This window comes from Phycodurus eques, chromosome 16, assembly GCF_024500275.1.
Source record: "Phycodurus eques isolate BA_2022a chromosome 16, UOR_Pequ_1.1, whole genome shotgun sequence".
NCBI lineage: Eukaryota > Metazoa > Chordata > Actinopteri > Syngnathiformes > Syngnathidae > Phycodurus > Phycodurus eques.
This window is the reverse complement of record NC_084540.1, coordinates 2,533,646-2,551,064: the sequence shown is the minus strand read 5'-3', so window position 1 is coordinate 2,551,064 and position 17,419 is coordinate 2,533,646. Positions and strand designations below refer to the sequence as shown.

The following is a 17,419-nucleotide window of genomic DNA, read 5'->3' as shown; positions in this document are numbered from 1 at the left end:
GGCCCGCGAAAGGGCGTGCGTTGAAAGGGGGGTCGGAACACACGACAAGGTCTCGACACCGAGGACGCTCCACACTGCGGCAGGATTAGGAAAACATGTGAGTGTGAGCATTGTGTGGTCTCTGGGAATCTCCCTCAAATAAAGGAATTACAATTCCATGTTGGAGTCAGTACATTTCCGCACTATTTGGACTCACGAGGATAGTCTCGACTTTCTCCTGAGGGCAGCACATCCATTATGAAGATAAAGCTTTCAAGCAGGAAGTGAGCTCTTCCTGCCTAAAATGTCCGACTGTCCCACAGGGGGGCCCACGCCGGATCATGTTTTTTCTCGACATTTCACCACAATCTTGCCTCAACTTCGGAAAACCGCCTGACAGTCGGGAACCGACATTTCCTTATGGACTCTCACTGCAGTCGTAGGCCAGACAACAATTTTGGGTATGGTTTAAACATGTGAGATGAGAAAGATGAATAAATCGTAGGCCGGAGAACATTTTCGGAAATATCTTAAACATACACATCCACCAATGAGAATTAAGACGCCTAATTCCTGACAGTATTCCGAGTTTGTCTCCAAGGTCTGGCCCCTTTTCAGTAGAAGTGGCAATCTCACTTGTACTTGGAATGCCAAGAGAGCAGACTTCTCTTGCTCAAAAGCTCAAACTGCGACTGGAGTTGGGGAGCCTAGTAATATACAAGTCCCGAATTCCTGGCAGTATAAACACATCTGAATTCTACCTAAAATGTCTGACACCAATCTTGACTTGCGACTGAATCTTTCTGAACCTCGACCCAACTATCGTTGGAGTCGTAGGCCAGAAATGTTGTATTTTCAGGTACAGTTTCAGGAATGGCTTAAACAGGTTTGCAGATGAGAATTAAGACCCATTTCTGTTGAGGAATCAGCTAAAATCCTAGTTCCTAATTCCTGACAGTACATTGACCAAGAGGTGAGCTGTCCCATCTCCCGACTGCATCTCTGGAGCTCAGCCACAGGGATCTTTGGGTTCTTCTTTACCTCTCTGACTAAGGCTCTTCTCCCCCGATTGCACAATTTGCCCGGACGGCCAGCTCTCGGAAGGGTTCGTCCCAAACGTCTTCCATTTCAGGATTATGGAGGCCACTGTGCTCTCAGGAACCTTAAGTGCAGCAGAATTTTTGTGTAACCTTGGCCAGATCTGTGCCTCGCCACAATTCTGTCTCCGAGCTCTTCAGGCAGTTCCTTTGACCTCATGATTCTCATTTGTTCTGACGAACTGTGAGCTGTAAGGTCTTATATAGACAGGGGTGCGGCTTTGCTAATCAAGTCCAATCAGTATAATCAAAACACAGCTGGACTCCAATGAAGGTGTAAAATCATTTTAGGGATCATCAGAAGAAATGGACAGCTCCCGAGTTAAATATGAGTGTCACAACAAAGGGTCTGAATACTTATGTCTGTGTGATATTTCAGTTTTTCAATTAGGTTTTTTTCTGTCAATATGGGGTGCTGTGTGTACATTAATGAGGGAAACAAATGAACTTAAATGATTTTAACAAATGGCTGCAATATAACAAAGAGTGAAAAATCTAAGGGCGTCTGAATATTTTCCATCCCAACTGTATATTAGCATTCTAGCTAGCTACAATAACCGCTGACTGTAAACCGTATAAACTGTAAAGTTTTGGGGGGGGGGGGGGGGGGGGGGGGGGGGAAGCGAGCAAAGTGTGTAGCATGTACGCTATAGGGGGAAAAAAACAACATACTGCTTTTTACGCGCCATCCCTGCAAGACATGATTAAACATCATTTGTAAGCATATCACCAAGCTATACGCAGCAAATTGCCCATCTGCTGATTTTTGGGGCAGAGCGGCGCTTAAATGTAGCGTATGGCTACGCAGCTAAATGCCAATGTGTGCATATCTCACACACATAAACACACATGCAAATGTGCAGTTAATAATGCAGGGTTTACATCTGGACCGATCTGAGCACCCAGCACGCGCGGCGGGCAGGGTGGCGGGTGTGACACCACCCGAGGGTGCACCTGGCGTGCTAACATGAGGCCTCGGCCCCGTCACGGCGGGGTGGCACCCTTTTAAGGCGCTCTGGCTTGTCTTCTGTATTAGCTGAGCAACTTCACAGCACATCGGAGGTGATCGCGACCTTTACCACACAAGCGTAAGGCGATACATTGTCTGAAACTATGACCATGGGTGCCAAAAGTTGAAGAATTTCAAACCCTAATCCAAGCTTGGAAGAAATATTTTGAAAAGACATCAACATGTCATTCAAACGTACAATTTAGAGTTAAATAAAAAATTTCTAACTGTAAGTTTTACAGTTCAAAGAATCTTCACGCAAGTGGCCAAAGCCTAACCGTTTCAGCCAGCATCATCCACTTTTTTTCTTACTTTTTGTATATTTTTATGAAAGGTGAAGGGGCCCAAAAAGTTGTACAGTTAAAGTTTTTATCAAAAATATGGCACAAGTTTTGAGGTTGAAAGCATCCACCAGCAAGACGTCAGCGCACCTTTCTGGACTTAATTTTCACCAGCATCATCTGCTTGTTCATGCTTTTTGCGATATGTTTTTTCAGAAAAGTACCATAAAGGGTCCACAGTTTTAGAATTTAAAGTTCAACAAAAATATACCATCATTTCTTTAAGTTCAAAACATCAACAAGTGTGACATCAAATTCAACACATCTCACTAGACCTTCTTTCAGCCAGCATCATCAGCTTGCAACTATAATTTATGAGACGTTTTCTGAAAGTACAAAATTGGGCCACTAAACTTTTCATCAAAAATATGCCACCATTTTTTAGGTTAAACTCATCAACCAGGAAAATGTCAGCGCACCTTGCTCGACTTCATTTCAGCCGGCATCATTTGCATTTTACCCTTTGGCTTTTTGAGATATTTCCTGAAAGAACAACCACTGGCATTCTCATCCAAAAAAAAAAATGCCACCATTTTTTTTTTGCATGATGTCAGCACATCACAATCAACTTCATTTTAGCCAGCATCAAAGAATTGCTTTTTGTGACACGTTTCCTCAAAGTACAAGAAAAGAACAGTAAGAACATCCAGTGGTAGGTTGACCAGCTTTTGTGAACAAATGACTCTGATTCCTATCTGTGTGCAAATAGATGCTTGTGTACGCGTATGTATGGGCGTTGACAGGGTGAAGACGTTGGCAGCCTCTGACATGAAGTGCTCATCAAACAAGGCTTCACATTGGACATTTATGTGATCACGGGAATGATCTGTTTAACATAACCCAATTAGATGCGACACCAGCGCACCAATCAGCGCTAATTCCGGCCTCGTAAACGTTCCAATCGATCGTAAACATTGATGCGAACTAGAGAGAGTGAGGGGGGGGGGGGGGCAATTAACAGCTCTGGAAGCCGTCCTAATCCGGAACCTTCTCTGCCACAGAAGCGTTATTTCTTCCAGTGCTCCCGTTCTTAATTAGAACCTTGTCATCTTTTTCAGCGCGAAGCAACATTTAAATGTCAGCAATTATTGAGTCCCAACCACCGTGACGGTGTAACATGAGTTTCCCAAAGCACAGAGTTTCCTTCTCCTAAACATAGCAATTAGATCTCCGGCCTGCTCATGGCGCCACTTCCGTTTGAGGCTGTTAGAAAATAAGGAAGGCGACTCACCAGTCTCGTGAAGAGCGGCACTCCCAAATGCCACAGGTGGTCGTTGAGCAGTCCGCTGTACACCACGTTCCCGAAGACGCCGATGCTTCCCGACTTGCACAACGCGTTACCTGGCCACGCAAAATACAAACACAAAATGGCGTCACGGACTTGGCATGGCTACACCATGAGCTTTGATTTCAACAATGCGCCAGGGTTGAGAGTTATGGTTTGGATCATTTTATGGGGTTGGTTTATTGATGGGATTACACAAAACAGGGTGCTGTCACAGACTCGGCTTGGCTACATCAGGAGTTCTAATATCGATGATGTAGCATGGTCGAGAGTTGTGGTTTTGATTGTGGAGCCTATCCCAGCTATCTTCGGACGGGAGGCGGGCTACTCCCTGAACCGGTCGCCAGCCGATCGCAGGGCACATAAAAACAAACGACCATTCGCACTCACATTCATACCTACGGGCAATTTAGAGGCTTCAATCAAGCTACCATGCATGTTTTTGGGATGTGGGAGGAAACCCACCCAGGCACGGGGAGAACATGCAAACTCCACACAGGCGGGGCCGGGATTTGAACCCCGGTCCCCAGAACTGTGAGCCAGATGTGCTAATCAGTAGTACACCGTGCCGGCTAAATTATGATAATGCCATAACAATAGGATGGTGTCAAAGACTTGCCCTTGCTAATCATGAATTCGGATTTCCAGGATGCGCCAGATTTGAGACGAGGTTTTGTTGGGATTACATGAAAATAGGATGGTGCCAGAGACCTGGTGTGGCTACACCATGAGTTTTGGTTTCCATGATACGCCAGGACTGACAGTTGTGATTTTGATCGTGGTCTGATTGTTGTAGGGATTACACAAAAATAGAATGGCGCCATACACGTGGCGTGGCGTGGCTCCATCATGAGTTTTGGTTTCCACGATGCGCCATGAGTTCTGATTGCCATTTTCTCGAAATGTATTCACCAGTTTCAAATGGAACCAACCAATGTGGGACAATCATGTTTCTGCTTGCAGTTCCACACAATTGATGTGACTTCCCACGATCAGATTCGATGATGTCAGCGCCTGCGACGGCAACAACGGCAACAACTGCTTTCAACACAACCGGGCACGAGAGATGAGCGGAGCGTGTGCAACTTCGCAATGCAGTTTCTGCTTTTCCGCTATCCGCTTTCACACAGGCAGCACTCTGCCTTGGTTACACAGACACACGCACAGACACACACACACATAGAAACAAACACACGTACACACGCACAGACACACGTGCACACAAAAACAGATAAACACAGACACTTTTGTTGAAGCACACACACAGATTGAGAGACAGACACGCACACAGACACACACAAACATACTCTCGGCTTCCCCTCACACGTGCACATGAACATGTGCACACACTTACACACGGATGAGCATACAAAGATATACACGCACACACAAACACAACATACACACACATGCATGGACACACAAACACAGACACACACAGAAGCGCACTCACATGCATACATATTGTCTCACACACACGCACACACACACACACACACACAAACACAGAGGCACGCGTGTGATGTAGTAAGCAGTGCAGCAGTCGAGACAAGGTGTCGTAATTCGTGCACAAAAGCGGCACGCAGGGGGGAGGAGCCAACAAGCAGCACATGCATTATTTACCAAGGAAAAAAAGCGAAAGCCTCCATTAAAATGTCAGCGCTGCTCCGGGCAGTGCAGCCGAGGAGGCCGGGGTGTAGTGCTGCCGTTATTAATGGGTGAGACGGGCGTGCCGGCGCGGGGCCCGGCGCCCGGCGCCCCCTACTGGAATGAAGAAGCTCGCGGAGGAAGGAACGGTGCAGAGATGAAGCACACAAACATGCAAATGTAGTAACCTGCTCAGACACACGTCAATGAACTCTCATCATTAGGCCACAGATGTCCAGGACCCGTAGAAGTACACTTTCAAGCCTGGGATAGGGTTGCAAACAATGATTACTGATTAGGGCTTCAAATTAGGGTTTAATGACAGAGCTAGGGTTTCAAAAAAGGGTCGGTGTTTAACATTTGAATTTGGAACAAGGATTAGGATTTCAAATTGGCGTTTCGAGCCCGATTTAAGGTTTGAAAGTGGGTGGCTCGGCGGTAGAGGGGAAGTGTACGCCCTGCAACCAGAGGGTCAACAGTTTGCGCATGTTGTGGTCGTGTCCCTGGGCAAGACACTTTACCTACAGTGCCTATGAACGAATGAATGTAGTTGGATGTTTGCTGCTGGCCGGAGGGGCCGCAGGCACAGAATGGCAGCTACGTTCCCATCAAACTTCCCCACAGGGCAACGCAAGGCGCTTACTACCACGACAGCGTGACTGTGGAGTGAATTAACAATGTGTGCAATTGTAAAGTGTCTTTGAGTGCCTATTATTATTCTTAAAGCTAGGTTTCAAGCCAGAGTTAAGGTATGAGGCAAGATTTAGGATTTCAAATTCGGGGTTCAAGCTAGGGATGGGGTTTCAACTCAGGTTAAAGTTTAAAATCGGGGTTTAAAGCCTAGGGTAGGGTTTCAAATTGATGCTTCTAGCAAGGGTTAAGGTTGCAAAAAATGGTTAGGCTTCCAAATTACGGTTTCAAGACAGGGTTAGACCTCCAAGCTAGGATTAGGGTTTCAAATGACCATTTCAAGCCAGAATTAAGGCTTCAAAGTCATATTTCAATTCTAACCTAATTCATTGGTACGTCAAGCAAAGTTTGGGGTTTCAAACAAGGTTTTCAAGCTTATCTTAGGTGTTGAAAGTAGGGTTTCAAGACCAGGTTTCAACCAAGCGTTACGTTTCGGAATTAGGGTGTCAAGCCAGGTTTACGCTTTCAAATTGGTGCTTTGAACAAGGGTTAGTGTTTTGAATGATGGTTTCAAGCCTGGTTAACACGGGTTTTCTTCCTCCTGCTGCAATGCCGAAAGGCAAAGGCTCTGTGGTTCAAAATGAACAACTCAACGGCTTACAGTTAGCCACCTTTCTTTTGTTGATGCGGCCATTTTTTGCCAGACGAGCGGCACACAGACGTGACACGCCTCAAGTGCTTGACTGATTGTCGAACATTTTTCACAAAATAATGGTGAAACAGTCGACAAGGCCTCCCTCCTATTTCTTCCGTAGTCCATATTCAAGTGACCTTGTCCGAAACTGCCGTTGACATTTTGACTTTTTCAATATGGTTTTATATTTATTTGTTTTTGTACTAACCACGCAGCACTTTGCGCGACGGTGGACATTGTAAGCGTGCTGTGCAAATAAACACAGAAAATCGATGCGCGAACGATCACGCCACTCAGCGCTGTGCCGATTGCTACAAGTGCACGTGGCAAATGCACCAAGGAGATGGCGTGGCAGTGCCAAGCATGTTCAGACAATGTCGAAGAGCTCGCTTCATCCGCGCGCTGCGCAGATTTTAACAGCAAACGGTCGACCTCTTACGGAGAAGGGAGGGGAAAATATTTGTTTGTTGTGATATATTACTAATTGTAGCCTGTTGAAGACAATGCTGTGAGAAACTATACTATGTACACTAGTTCTAAACTGCTACCTCTCTCTCTCTCTCTCTCCCATTTTCCATAACTTTACTAATGAATGTTTTGGCTATTGGCAGGGATGCGTCAGTGACGACAAACTATATCAGAATCATCTTTATTTGCCGAGTGTGTCCAAAAAACACTCGAGGAATTTGTCTCCGGTAGTTGGAGCCGCTCTAGTACGACAACAGAGTCAATTGACAGGGAACACTTTTGAGACGCAAAGTCATACATGTTGATATGGAGATCTGGGTGTGTATCTGTAATGGGATGTATCAAACAAAAGTGTCTGCAGTGTTGTGGAAGCGCACAGCCAGTCATTTCGATCGACTTATTCAGGTAAAGGCAAAGCGACATCAGTTCTCTTTCAGTAACTGTGCAGAGAGTAGAGAGTAATTGCCTCATTTACAGAACAATGGTGACGAGATGGTGAAAAACTGAACGAGCCAGCCCTTTGGGCATGCAAATGAGGAAAAAAAACAAATCGCTGGGCCGTTCACACCTGAGTTGGGATATTAGTTCAAACTCATCCAGCCGCTCGGCTCCTCTTGAGGCATTATAAGCTAGAAAAGCCAAATGTCTGGGCTTGGGGCATGATAGTGTTAAAGGTTTCAAAGTCAGGTTTTCAACAAGATTTAGCGTTTCAACATAGTGTTTCAAACCTCAGTGATGGGTTTCAACAAGGTTTAGCATTTCAAAGTAGGGTCTCAAGTCACGGTTAGGGTTTTGAAGTCGGGTTTCGAGCGCAGTTAATGTTGATGAGCTTTTCTCAGCTGTCGGTTGCTCTCTTGTCTGCACACTTGACAGCAGCCAGGAGTCCAGCACATTAATTATTCATTGTGTGATACAAGTGTGTCTAAGTGCATGCTTGTGTGTGTGTGTGTTAGGCAGTTGTAGAGGAATGCAGTGGAACACTATCTGCTTTACATGACCTACACCCTTCGCTCTTCTTCTTGTTTTTGTTTTGTCTCTTGGTCTAAACATTTAAATCTGATGGGAAGCTGTCAATCGAGTCAACTACCCATCAAATTTAAGATTGCATCTACCATAAGTAAAAATGTTGAAATAAAACCTTCACCCGTCAGAAACTTTTTTTTCTTCGTGTGCAGTTTTCCCACTTTAATGTTTAAGATCATCCAACAAATGTAAAAATCAAACATGGGTCACCCAAATAAACATAAAATGCTCTTTTTAAATGGTGATTTTATTTATTAAAAGGAAAAAAAAATATTCAAAGCTACCTGGCCCTGTGTGAAAAAGTAATGCCCCACTTGGTAAAATCATGCATTAACTGTGGCTCGTCACATTTTCACTAACCACAACCAAGCCTGATTACCTCCAGACCTGCTCAATCAAGGAATCACTTAAATAGAAACTGTTTGACAAATTGAAGTCAACCAAAAGATCACAAAAAGCTGCAGCAAAATGCCACCAGCCAAAGAGAATCAAGAATAGCTGAGAAATAAAGTATCAATCTGGGATGGGTTACAAAACCGTTTCCAAAGCTTTAGCATTCCAGTCGAACCACAGTGAGAACCACTATCCTCAAATGGAAAAACATTCCTCGGAGCGGCCGACCTACGAAAAAAATACCCCAAGAGGACGACCACGACTCATTCGGGAGGTCACAATGGAACCCAGTACGACATCTAAAGAACTGCAGGCCTCCCTTGCCCCAGTAAAGGTCAGTGTTCACCAGTCAACAAATAAGGAAGAGACTGGGTTAGGATTTCCAACAATGCTTACAGTTTCAAATAATAGCTACTGTTCAAAATTAGATTTGGTTTCAACTTGGGCTAGCAAGAACGGGATGACCGTTTTCAACATGGGTTCGGGTTTCCAATGAGGGTTTCAGGCCAGGGTTAAGGGATCATAGTAACGTTTCAAGTCTTGTGTGTTGCTGCTTTTTTGTTGTCCAGAAGGTTTTGATGCGATTTCTGTCGGAGAGGAAAGTAGGAGGCGCATTGCTGCAATGCAATGAGGAGAACAACACTTTGAATAATTCAGGTGCTCAGAGAGCGGGAGGGTGTGTGTGTGTGTGTGTGTGTGTGTGTGTGTGTGTGTGTGTGTCTGCGCATGTGTGTGTTGTCTTAAAGTAGTAGCAAACGCCTCATTTATCCACTGCTACTCCACATTATTAAAGTTGCATTGCACACCCTACTGGACTTTCCCAAACTTTTGTTTTTTTTTTCCCCACACTTCCTTCTCCTTCCTCCTTCTGTTCAGGTGTCCAACGCATTTTCAGTCAGGGTTAGGGCTTCACAGTAGCATTTCAAGACCAGGTTAGGTTTTCCAACTTGGTTAATTGTTTTAAATTAGGGTTTCAGGCCTGGCTTAGAGTTTGAAGACAGGGTTGACTTCTAACCAAGGGTTTAGACCCCAAACTCACTGGCTTGGAGACAAGTTGGCGATCTGATGGCGACTCAAGACTCCCCTGGTTGCGGCCTCTCCTGGGGCCTTATGTACAAAGACTTGCGTGGATTTCCTACTAAAACATGGCGTACGCTCAAATCCAGAAAACGTCGTACGCACAGAAATATCCAGATGTATGAATCTGTGCGTACGCATAAATCCAAGCACATTTCCTTCGGACATCCCAATCAACGTAGAATTGAGCGCACATGTTGGAGTAGCAGACTCCTCCCTGTCCACGGCCACATTTAAATATGGAAATCATATTTCAATGAACCCTGCACCTGAGATCCTGATCTCTGCATGATCTGAAAAAAAGGAAAATGAGCAAGGTAATGAAGAACAATATTTTTTTTTTTCTGAATGTGAAGTTGCTCAATGAAGTGGAGGTGCGCGAGAAAATCCTCTTTGGCACACGCTGAACTCAAAGAGAAGTGGTCAGACATTAAGATGGCATGTGAAGCGGAGGACAGCCGCCCATCGCCAAAGTGTGGCCAAAACAGGCGGAAGAACCGGCGCGGTTCATGTCGTTTTTTACATTGTTGAAATCAAATGCTGTCGGGCATGAATTTTTCATCAGTGCTAATTGTTCATGTGTCTCTGATGTGCACATTTATTATAACAGTTTCCCAGCATCACTTCCAAGTGTTGCCAGAGCACCAAAAGCTGTAAAAACGTGCGTACGCCAGCCATGAAGTTGGCGTGAGACGCCGCACATTTCCACGCTCATTTCACTCTCGACGCATCTGAACTTTGCCGTGAAAACGAACGTACGCCACGTACGCACCTGTCGCACACGAGGTCCCTGGAGACGAGCCAGGTCGCCAGGCAGAAGCTACTATACTGTATGCTCATTATAGTGAAAAAGCTTAACGTAGCTTAATGTCACAAAAGGGCAATCGATTGTCACCAAAACTTATGGGGACATCTCAAATTATGATCACTTCAACCTCTGAAAATATCAGAATGATCGTCCCAATATTTTTGATTTTATGGGTGGTAAGCAGCAAGCTGCACCTGCATATGCAACAAGCACCGCGCCTGCTGCACATTATGAGTTTTTTTTTCCCCCATTCTAATATTTTTAGAGTTGTGAGAAGCCAAAACTGAAATCGTGATTCAAATTTGATTCATTCTCCAGCCCGTACATTGAAAGTGTAAACGGTTTCATCTGGATTGTGAGCTGGTATTAAGCCTGCGCGTCTGCGTTAATAAAATACACGTGGAACCCGATATTTCGCGCGCCGGAGCTTATCAATCAATATTAATATTCCATCTCCATATTTTCAAACACAAACACACGTAATAAACATTATATTTGTATTTAAAGAAAATACACTTGTTTCACTTTTATAACCGAATTAAACTAACAAAAAAAATTGAGGGTCCAATTTTGGTTTCAAGCAAAGGTTAGTGTTTAAAACATGAGTTACTATTTCAAGTTAGGGTTTTAAGACAGAATTAGGGTTTCAAACAAGGGTTGCCGTTTCAAATTAAGGTTTTAAAACAAGTTTGGGGTTTTAAAACAGGGTTGGGGTTTAAAATTAGGGTTTCAAACCAGGGTCAGGGTCTCAAAGTACAGTTTTCAAGACTTGGTTGGATATGATTGCCATGCTAGGATTAGGGTTTCAAAGTATGGTTTTCAGTATGCGGCGCATCATATAATTTGCTTCATAGATGATTTATATAGTTGTTGTTGCCGCAATGCTGCTATTCTTCAAAAATCCCTGAAAGTTAGATTTTTTTTTTTTTTTTTTTTGCAACAAAAGTACAAATGTTTGTAGGTGAAGCTGTGTTACTTTGCACGATTGAAAATCCACATTTCAGAAGATTCTTGCTGAACTTTTTTTTTTTTTTTTTTTTTAAACATAGCCGGTGGCGAGAACTTATAATTATCATAATTTATGATTCCTGCTTAGCTTGCACAATACGCCAGAAAATGTAAAGTCCTATTAAAATGTCCATTTAGTATATAAACCGCAGTAGACGGTTTAAATCAAAGCTGAGGTCATAAAGAAACGAAGCAGATCAGGTCGGATGAGGCGATGAGCTCTGTTTGGCTCCTACATGATCACATAACATAACAGCGCATTTTACACACACAAAAAGCTGTTGTCAACAAGTAACAGGACAATGTGAACCAAAAATGGCCACTTCAAACCAGAATGGCAATTGTTTTGTTGTTGTTGTTGTTTTTAATCCAGTTGGGTCCAAATGAACCAATTGACACTTAAAAGGGGACTTGAAACAAAAAAATGCCAGACTTCCTGAGACCTTTTTATGTGTGTGCGCAAGATAAACACGTGGACCAAATCTGATGTCGCTCAGTGAAGCTGGTTTCGGGGGCTGAATTTTCCCAAAAAAAGTGTTCTTGAATGTTACACCACAGCACATTGCTAAGTGTCTTCTCTTTTCAGGCGCGTTTGGCGATGTCGCTGCTGAGCCTGCGGGACCATTCGAAGCAATTTCTCTGTGGCGAGAGGCGGCGCTGCAGCGTACACGACGGAGCGTTTCCCACTCTCGGCGGTCTTGGTTTTCTAATAACGCAGTGGCGCTTTAATGGATCGCTCGCCGGATTTAACGTGAACACAAACTGTATTTCTCTGCACTAACAATATGATAGGATAAAAAGAGAGGGAGGGGAGATAATGACACTTGTGCTGGAAGGTGGAATCTTTTTTTTTTTTTTTTTTACTTTTTCCGAGTGTTTTCATGGCTTTTTGTTAATAATAAAAGCTCATAAAATAAATACAAGCAGGTGTGGTGGCTGCGAGGTACGGCGTCAACTGCAGACATGACTAAGGGTGAGCTCATCCAGGCGATAATGCCGCCGCCGGGGAGTCAAGCTAAATAAAACATTCCGTCTTATCGTCGTCATCTCTTCATTATCGTTATCGATGCTACATTCAGTCGCGGCGTTATGATGCTAATTGCTGGCGGTCTTGTACTCGTCCAATAACAACAATTGCACGCACCTCAAAAAACAACACTCCACTTTTGTCTCCTCGCACCCTTACAAACGACATTACTTTTCATCAGTATTTTCTTGACTGCACATCCTCAGTGGGATAAAACGTCCCAAGTGGTTAACTTAACCATGGAGAACCCAAGAACCCTTTTCTTCTTTGTCAAATTATGAACTATGCATTACATGACGGCTATAAATTCACTGAACACCAAAATATCAACTTTTTCAATTTTTTCTTTAGGCGTATGATTTCAAAGAATCACAATAACAAACACTGTCAATGCATGCATCCATCCATCCATTTTCTGTACCGCTTATCCTCACACGGGTCGCGGGCGTGCGGGAGCCGATTCCAGCTATCTTCGGGCGAGAGGCGGGGTACACCCCGAACTGGTCGCCAGAGCTAATTATTTTCAATTTCGGAAAATAATCAGTCAACCACACAGCTACATTTAACGATGTTTTTTGTTTGCTTTAGTTGTTGCATGTTAGAACTGGATTTCACATGTACAAACACACTTTGGCTAATGGAAACAAGAACACAAGGCCAAAATCACGACTGAAAAAAATTCTGTTCTGACCAGAGGGTCATTTTTGGCCCATCGTTCTTTGAGCTAGTTCCAGAGTCGCTAATTTATCCAGAAAGAATATAAAACGTACTTCTCGGCATTCTGCAAGCTAATACTAAATCGATTATGAAAGAAATACACAATTTTACCAACCGCTGGTATGCTGAGAAGACGATTTTGTTTGGGTAGGTTTCCGGCTCAACAAAACAGCATGTGGTCAGCCATCTTGTCGCTACCACTCTGGCTCATGTCAGTTCAATATTCATCCACTAGGTGTCTCTGTGCAGGGGCTAGAAGTGGCACTGTGGGCTTGTGAAGTTAAATGTGATTTTTTTTTTTTTTTTTTTTTTTTTCCCCCCCCCCCCCATCTTTGTTCATGTTGGGTAGCAGTATTTAACAGCAGCCAAATGTCATCCCGGTGGGTTCTCTAGGGTTTTCGTCATAACAATAAATGCAACAATAAATACATTCATCGACAACTAATCGATTATCAAATTAATAGACAACTATTTTGATAATCGATTCATCGTTTAGATTAATTGCTTGTAAATATCACGAGAGAGTGAGTGGCAAAGCAATACTTTTGTCGAAATTAGATTCCTCAACTCTAACATAGTTCCTTGGCACCAAGACAGCAGTAAAGGACTAGTTTTGTCAATATGAAACTCCTCGGTAAGTTTAGCCATAGTTCCTTGGCACCACGATGACACAAGATGGAGGCAGAGCATTACTTTTGTTTAAATGCAACTCCTCAACTCATTTCAACATAGTTTCTTGCCATCAAAGGAGGACTTTTAGTCTAAATGAAATTCATTCACAGACTTCAACATACGTAGTTCCTTGGCACCAAGCTGCCACAATATGGCACAAAGCACTACTTCTGTCTCAATGAAACCCCTCAACTCACGTCAATGTAGTTCCTTGGCACCAAGATGCCAGAGTATGGCATCAAAGCACTACTTTTGTCGAAAAGAAAACATTCTTAAACTCACTTGAATATAGTTCCTTGCCACCAAGATGCTACAAGAAGACAGCAAAGGACTACTGTACTTTTGTCTAAATAAAGCTCCTTCGTCCACTTCAACATAGTTCCTTTGCACACGGACGCTAGAAGATTGCACCAAATACTTTTTATTGCTTGTTGCGAGCTTGGTCACGGAATGTGTTAAACTCAGAAGTCAAGGTTTCACTGTACAGTACTTTTTCTTTGACTTTTTCGTGTTGTGCTTAAATTTGATGGAAGGCTTTTCTAATGTAAAAAATGTGCCTGGGCTCAACAACAGTGTGGAAACGCGTCCACACCAGACTTCGTTCTTCAGTGCCGTGTTTACTAATGAGCCACCGCTAGGTAGGGGCGTGGCCACGGCCGGCCAGATTTCATCGAGGAGGAAGTGAAAGCGGCCCGGTCGACTTGACATCCCATTCCGGTGTGTGTATGCGTGCGCGTGTCAGCGTCGCACACTGTGTGTGTTGTGCGTCCATCAGCAGGCGACAGATCGATACCCAACACAAAAGCTCATTGATGACGGACAGCTCCTGACAAACATACAGCATTTTTTTTCTGTCGAGTTTAGCAATAATTTCCAAGGTCAGCGCCAGTCACTCCACCGCCTCCACATTCCTCAACAGTCTGCTCGCTTTTGAAATTTTTTTTTTGTATTCGTTCACAAAAGGTCCCATGCATTTTAAAGTGTCAGTTGTATTGTTAGTAGCACAAATACGTAAGGAGAATTGGGGGGGGGGGGGGGGGGTGTCGACCAGAGACGTCTTGACGGGATGTTGATTGACGGCAGGAAAAAACCCTCGTGCCCCCACCCCTCGCGTGGCTAACATGTTGCTTGGAAACTTGCTCTGCACCATTGACTGTAATTTGATGCTTCCTTGTGCTGCGAAATGAACGTCATAATTAAAGAAACAACTGCCACGTAAAACAATCGGGAAAAAAAACTTGAAATGATCCACATCGTTTCAAAAAAAAAACAAAAAAAAGTCAGTTATTAATGATCACGGCTGCCTCGTGCAATGGAAATGAAAATAATGGTCAGGTGGAAGAATATTATAAATAAAAGCTCAAAAAAAAAAAAAGTCCAATTCATTCTTTTGTTTAGTGGTGTGTACCCGGAATATATGTGTTCTATTATAGTTGTGATGACTCTTGCCAATTACAGTCTAAAAAAATGCCCATTGGACACTTGATAAAATGCACAATGCCTGATTATGTCATGGTTCCACACATCAAATATTCATGATAAATGCCCCCTTTCCCAAAAAAAAAAACACAACCACTAGAAATAATCCAAAGAGCCCCCCCCAAAAAAGTCTGTTTTGTAGAAACACATACAAGTAGAAGCTATGCGTTTTTGATGGCTTATCTGGCAATTTGTTTAGATAGATTCTACTTTACACACTTAAGAAAATAAAATCAATAAATAAAAATAGTAGTGTAGTATTGATGACGAGAAAGAATCCACAAATCAGGGAAAATTGCAGTAATCCAGGGTCATATAATGGACACCGAACGGCCTCATGCGAGTACCCCCTTGGTGAGACGATGACTACAGGTGTGAGTGAATTATGACAGAGGGTGCAGAGCCCCCTCCCTTACCGGATCCCCAGCCGCCCTACCCCGCCCGCTCTGCCCGCCCCACCCGAGGAGGCCACGCTGCCAGCTGGCAGCGTGAGTGATGCTCCATTAGGGAAGTGCTGCCGGTGAGTGCGGGATCGCTCAGGTAATTAAAGGCAAAGCAAAGCAGGCAGACGAGGCGCGCGTGCGGGCGGACGGCGGCTGCTCGTGGGGGTGTCGGGCACCCAGATTTATGGCGCCGTGTAATGCACACGGCGAAGCCATTTTGCCATCCAGAGGCCTCGCTCGCTTCCAAATAGTCTCAGGAGGCGAAGGCTTCCACTCCACTTGGATGCATCCTATTACCCGCCCTCCCTCGCTTTCACTTCTTTTCTCTTCTTCGGTTTTGTTTTTTTACTTCCACCCCGCAGCATCACAACATAAATCAACCATATTAGCATATTAGCATATGGATGAAAAGCTCCACTCTGATTGGTCCTCGAGGCTCTATGAGAGACACTTCTAGGAATGCTACAGCAGGATAAAAACACCATCCATCCAAACCTTTTGCAATGCTTATCCTGTTTGAGGCCACAGATTTGTTGGAGGTGGGGGGGCTGGTAATCTGGAGTGGATCCAAGATGACTTTTGGCAAGAGAAGCGGGGTTCAACAGAAGCCCCCGACAAACGCTAGCCGAGCCGAACAACCAATCTTGGCCTTATGGGACACTTCTGAACGTAATTATGTGTGTCGAGGGACTGGGAGACTACCATATTTGACCATTTTACATATTTTCCTGCACATTTCTCCCGATTTCTTTGAGTTGCCACTTGTTTGGATTCAAAGTGCTTCTCTGCCAATTCACAGCAACTATTTCTACCCGGAAAGAAAAGTATTTTCTAGTGAGCATTTCTAACATCCCACCATCTATCCATCCATCTTCTGAACCGCTTATCCTCACTAGGGTCGCGGTGGTGCTGGAGCCTACCCCAGGTGACTTTGGGCAAGAGGCCCGGCCGGTACACCCTGAATTGGTTGCTGGCCATTTGCATCGAACTTTTCCACAAACACGAAATCTATTGTCTTCTATTAATGTAAAGGTTGGAGTAACTAGATTCTTGTAGCCTACTTACTATTCCGCTTCAGGGATGATTCAAACTGTACAAGTCAATTTCATCAGAACAGAAAATTGGTAAGACACTCCGGGAAAAACAACAACTCCTGTATGTCTCCAAAAACTGTGACTGTGAACATTCACAGCAGGATTCAACCACCCAACCAACTCTGGCCTTTCCTGGCACTTCTGAAGCTACTTCCCAAACCTTCCGTTTATCCCACAAGTCTCCCATATTTTATTGCCCTGCGTCCTATTTCTCCTGATTTTTTGAGTTTCCAAATGGATTTTGAACCTATCCTTGATGGGTCACGGCTTCATTTCCCACCAGGGCATATACAGAGCCATGAAAAGTTCTCCTCCCCCCCCCTCCCCCCGTTCTCAAAATCTTATTTTTTGCATAGTTCCTCCACTTTAATTTTTAAGATCTTCATCAGCCAATGATAAATCAAGTGAACATAAAATGCAGTTTTTAAATGGTAATTTTATTTATTAAGGACAATTCAAAGCTACATGCTTTGAATTGTGTGAATAGGTAATTGCCCTGTTGTTAACTCATACATTAACTGTGGCTAA

General features: G+C 43.9%; 1 protein-coding gene across 9 annotated transcripts in view; it reads right to left on the bottom strand.

The window, feature by feature from the left end:
• The window catches only part of LOC133415199 (RNA binding protein fox-1 homolog 3-like), a 354,983-nt gene that overhangs the window by 144,305 nt on the left and 193,259 nt on the right, over positions 1-17,419 (bottom strand). For all 9 annotated transcript variants that reach the window (XM_061701078.1, XM_061701071.1, XM_061701070.1 and 6 more), the window contains one exon: positions 3,658-3,767. In XM_061701078.1, the coding sequence (XP_061557062.1) occupies positions 3,658-3,767 (110 nt within the window). The remainder of the gene's footprint in view (positions 1-3,657; positions 3,768-17,419) is intronic.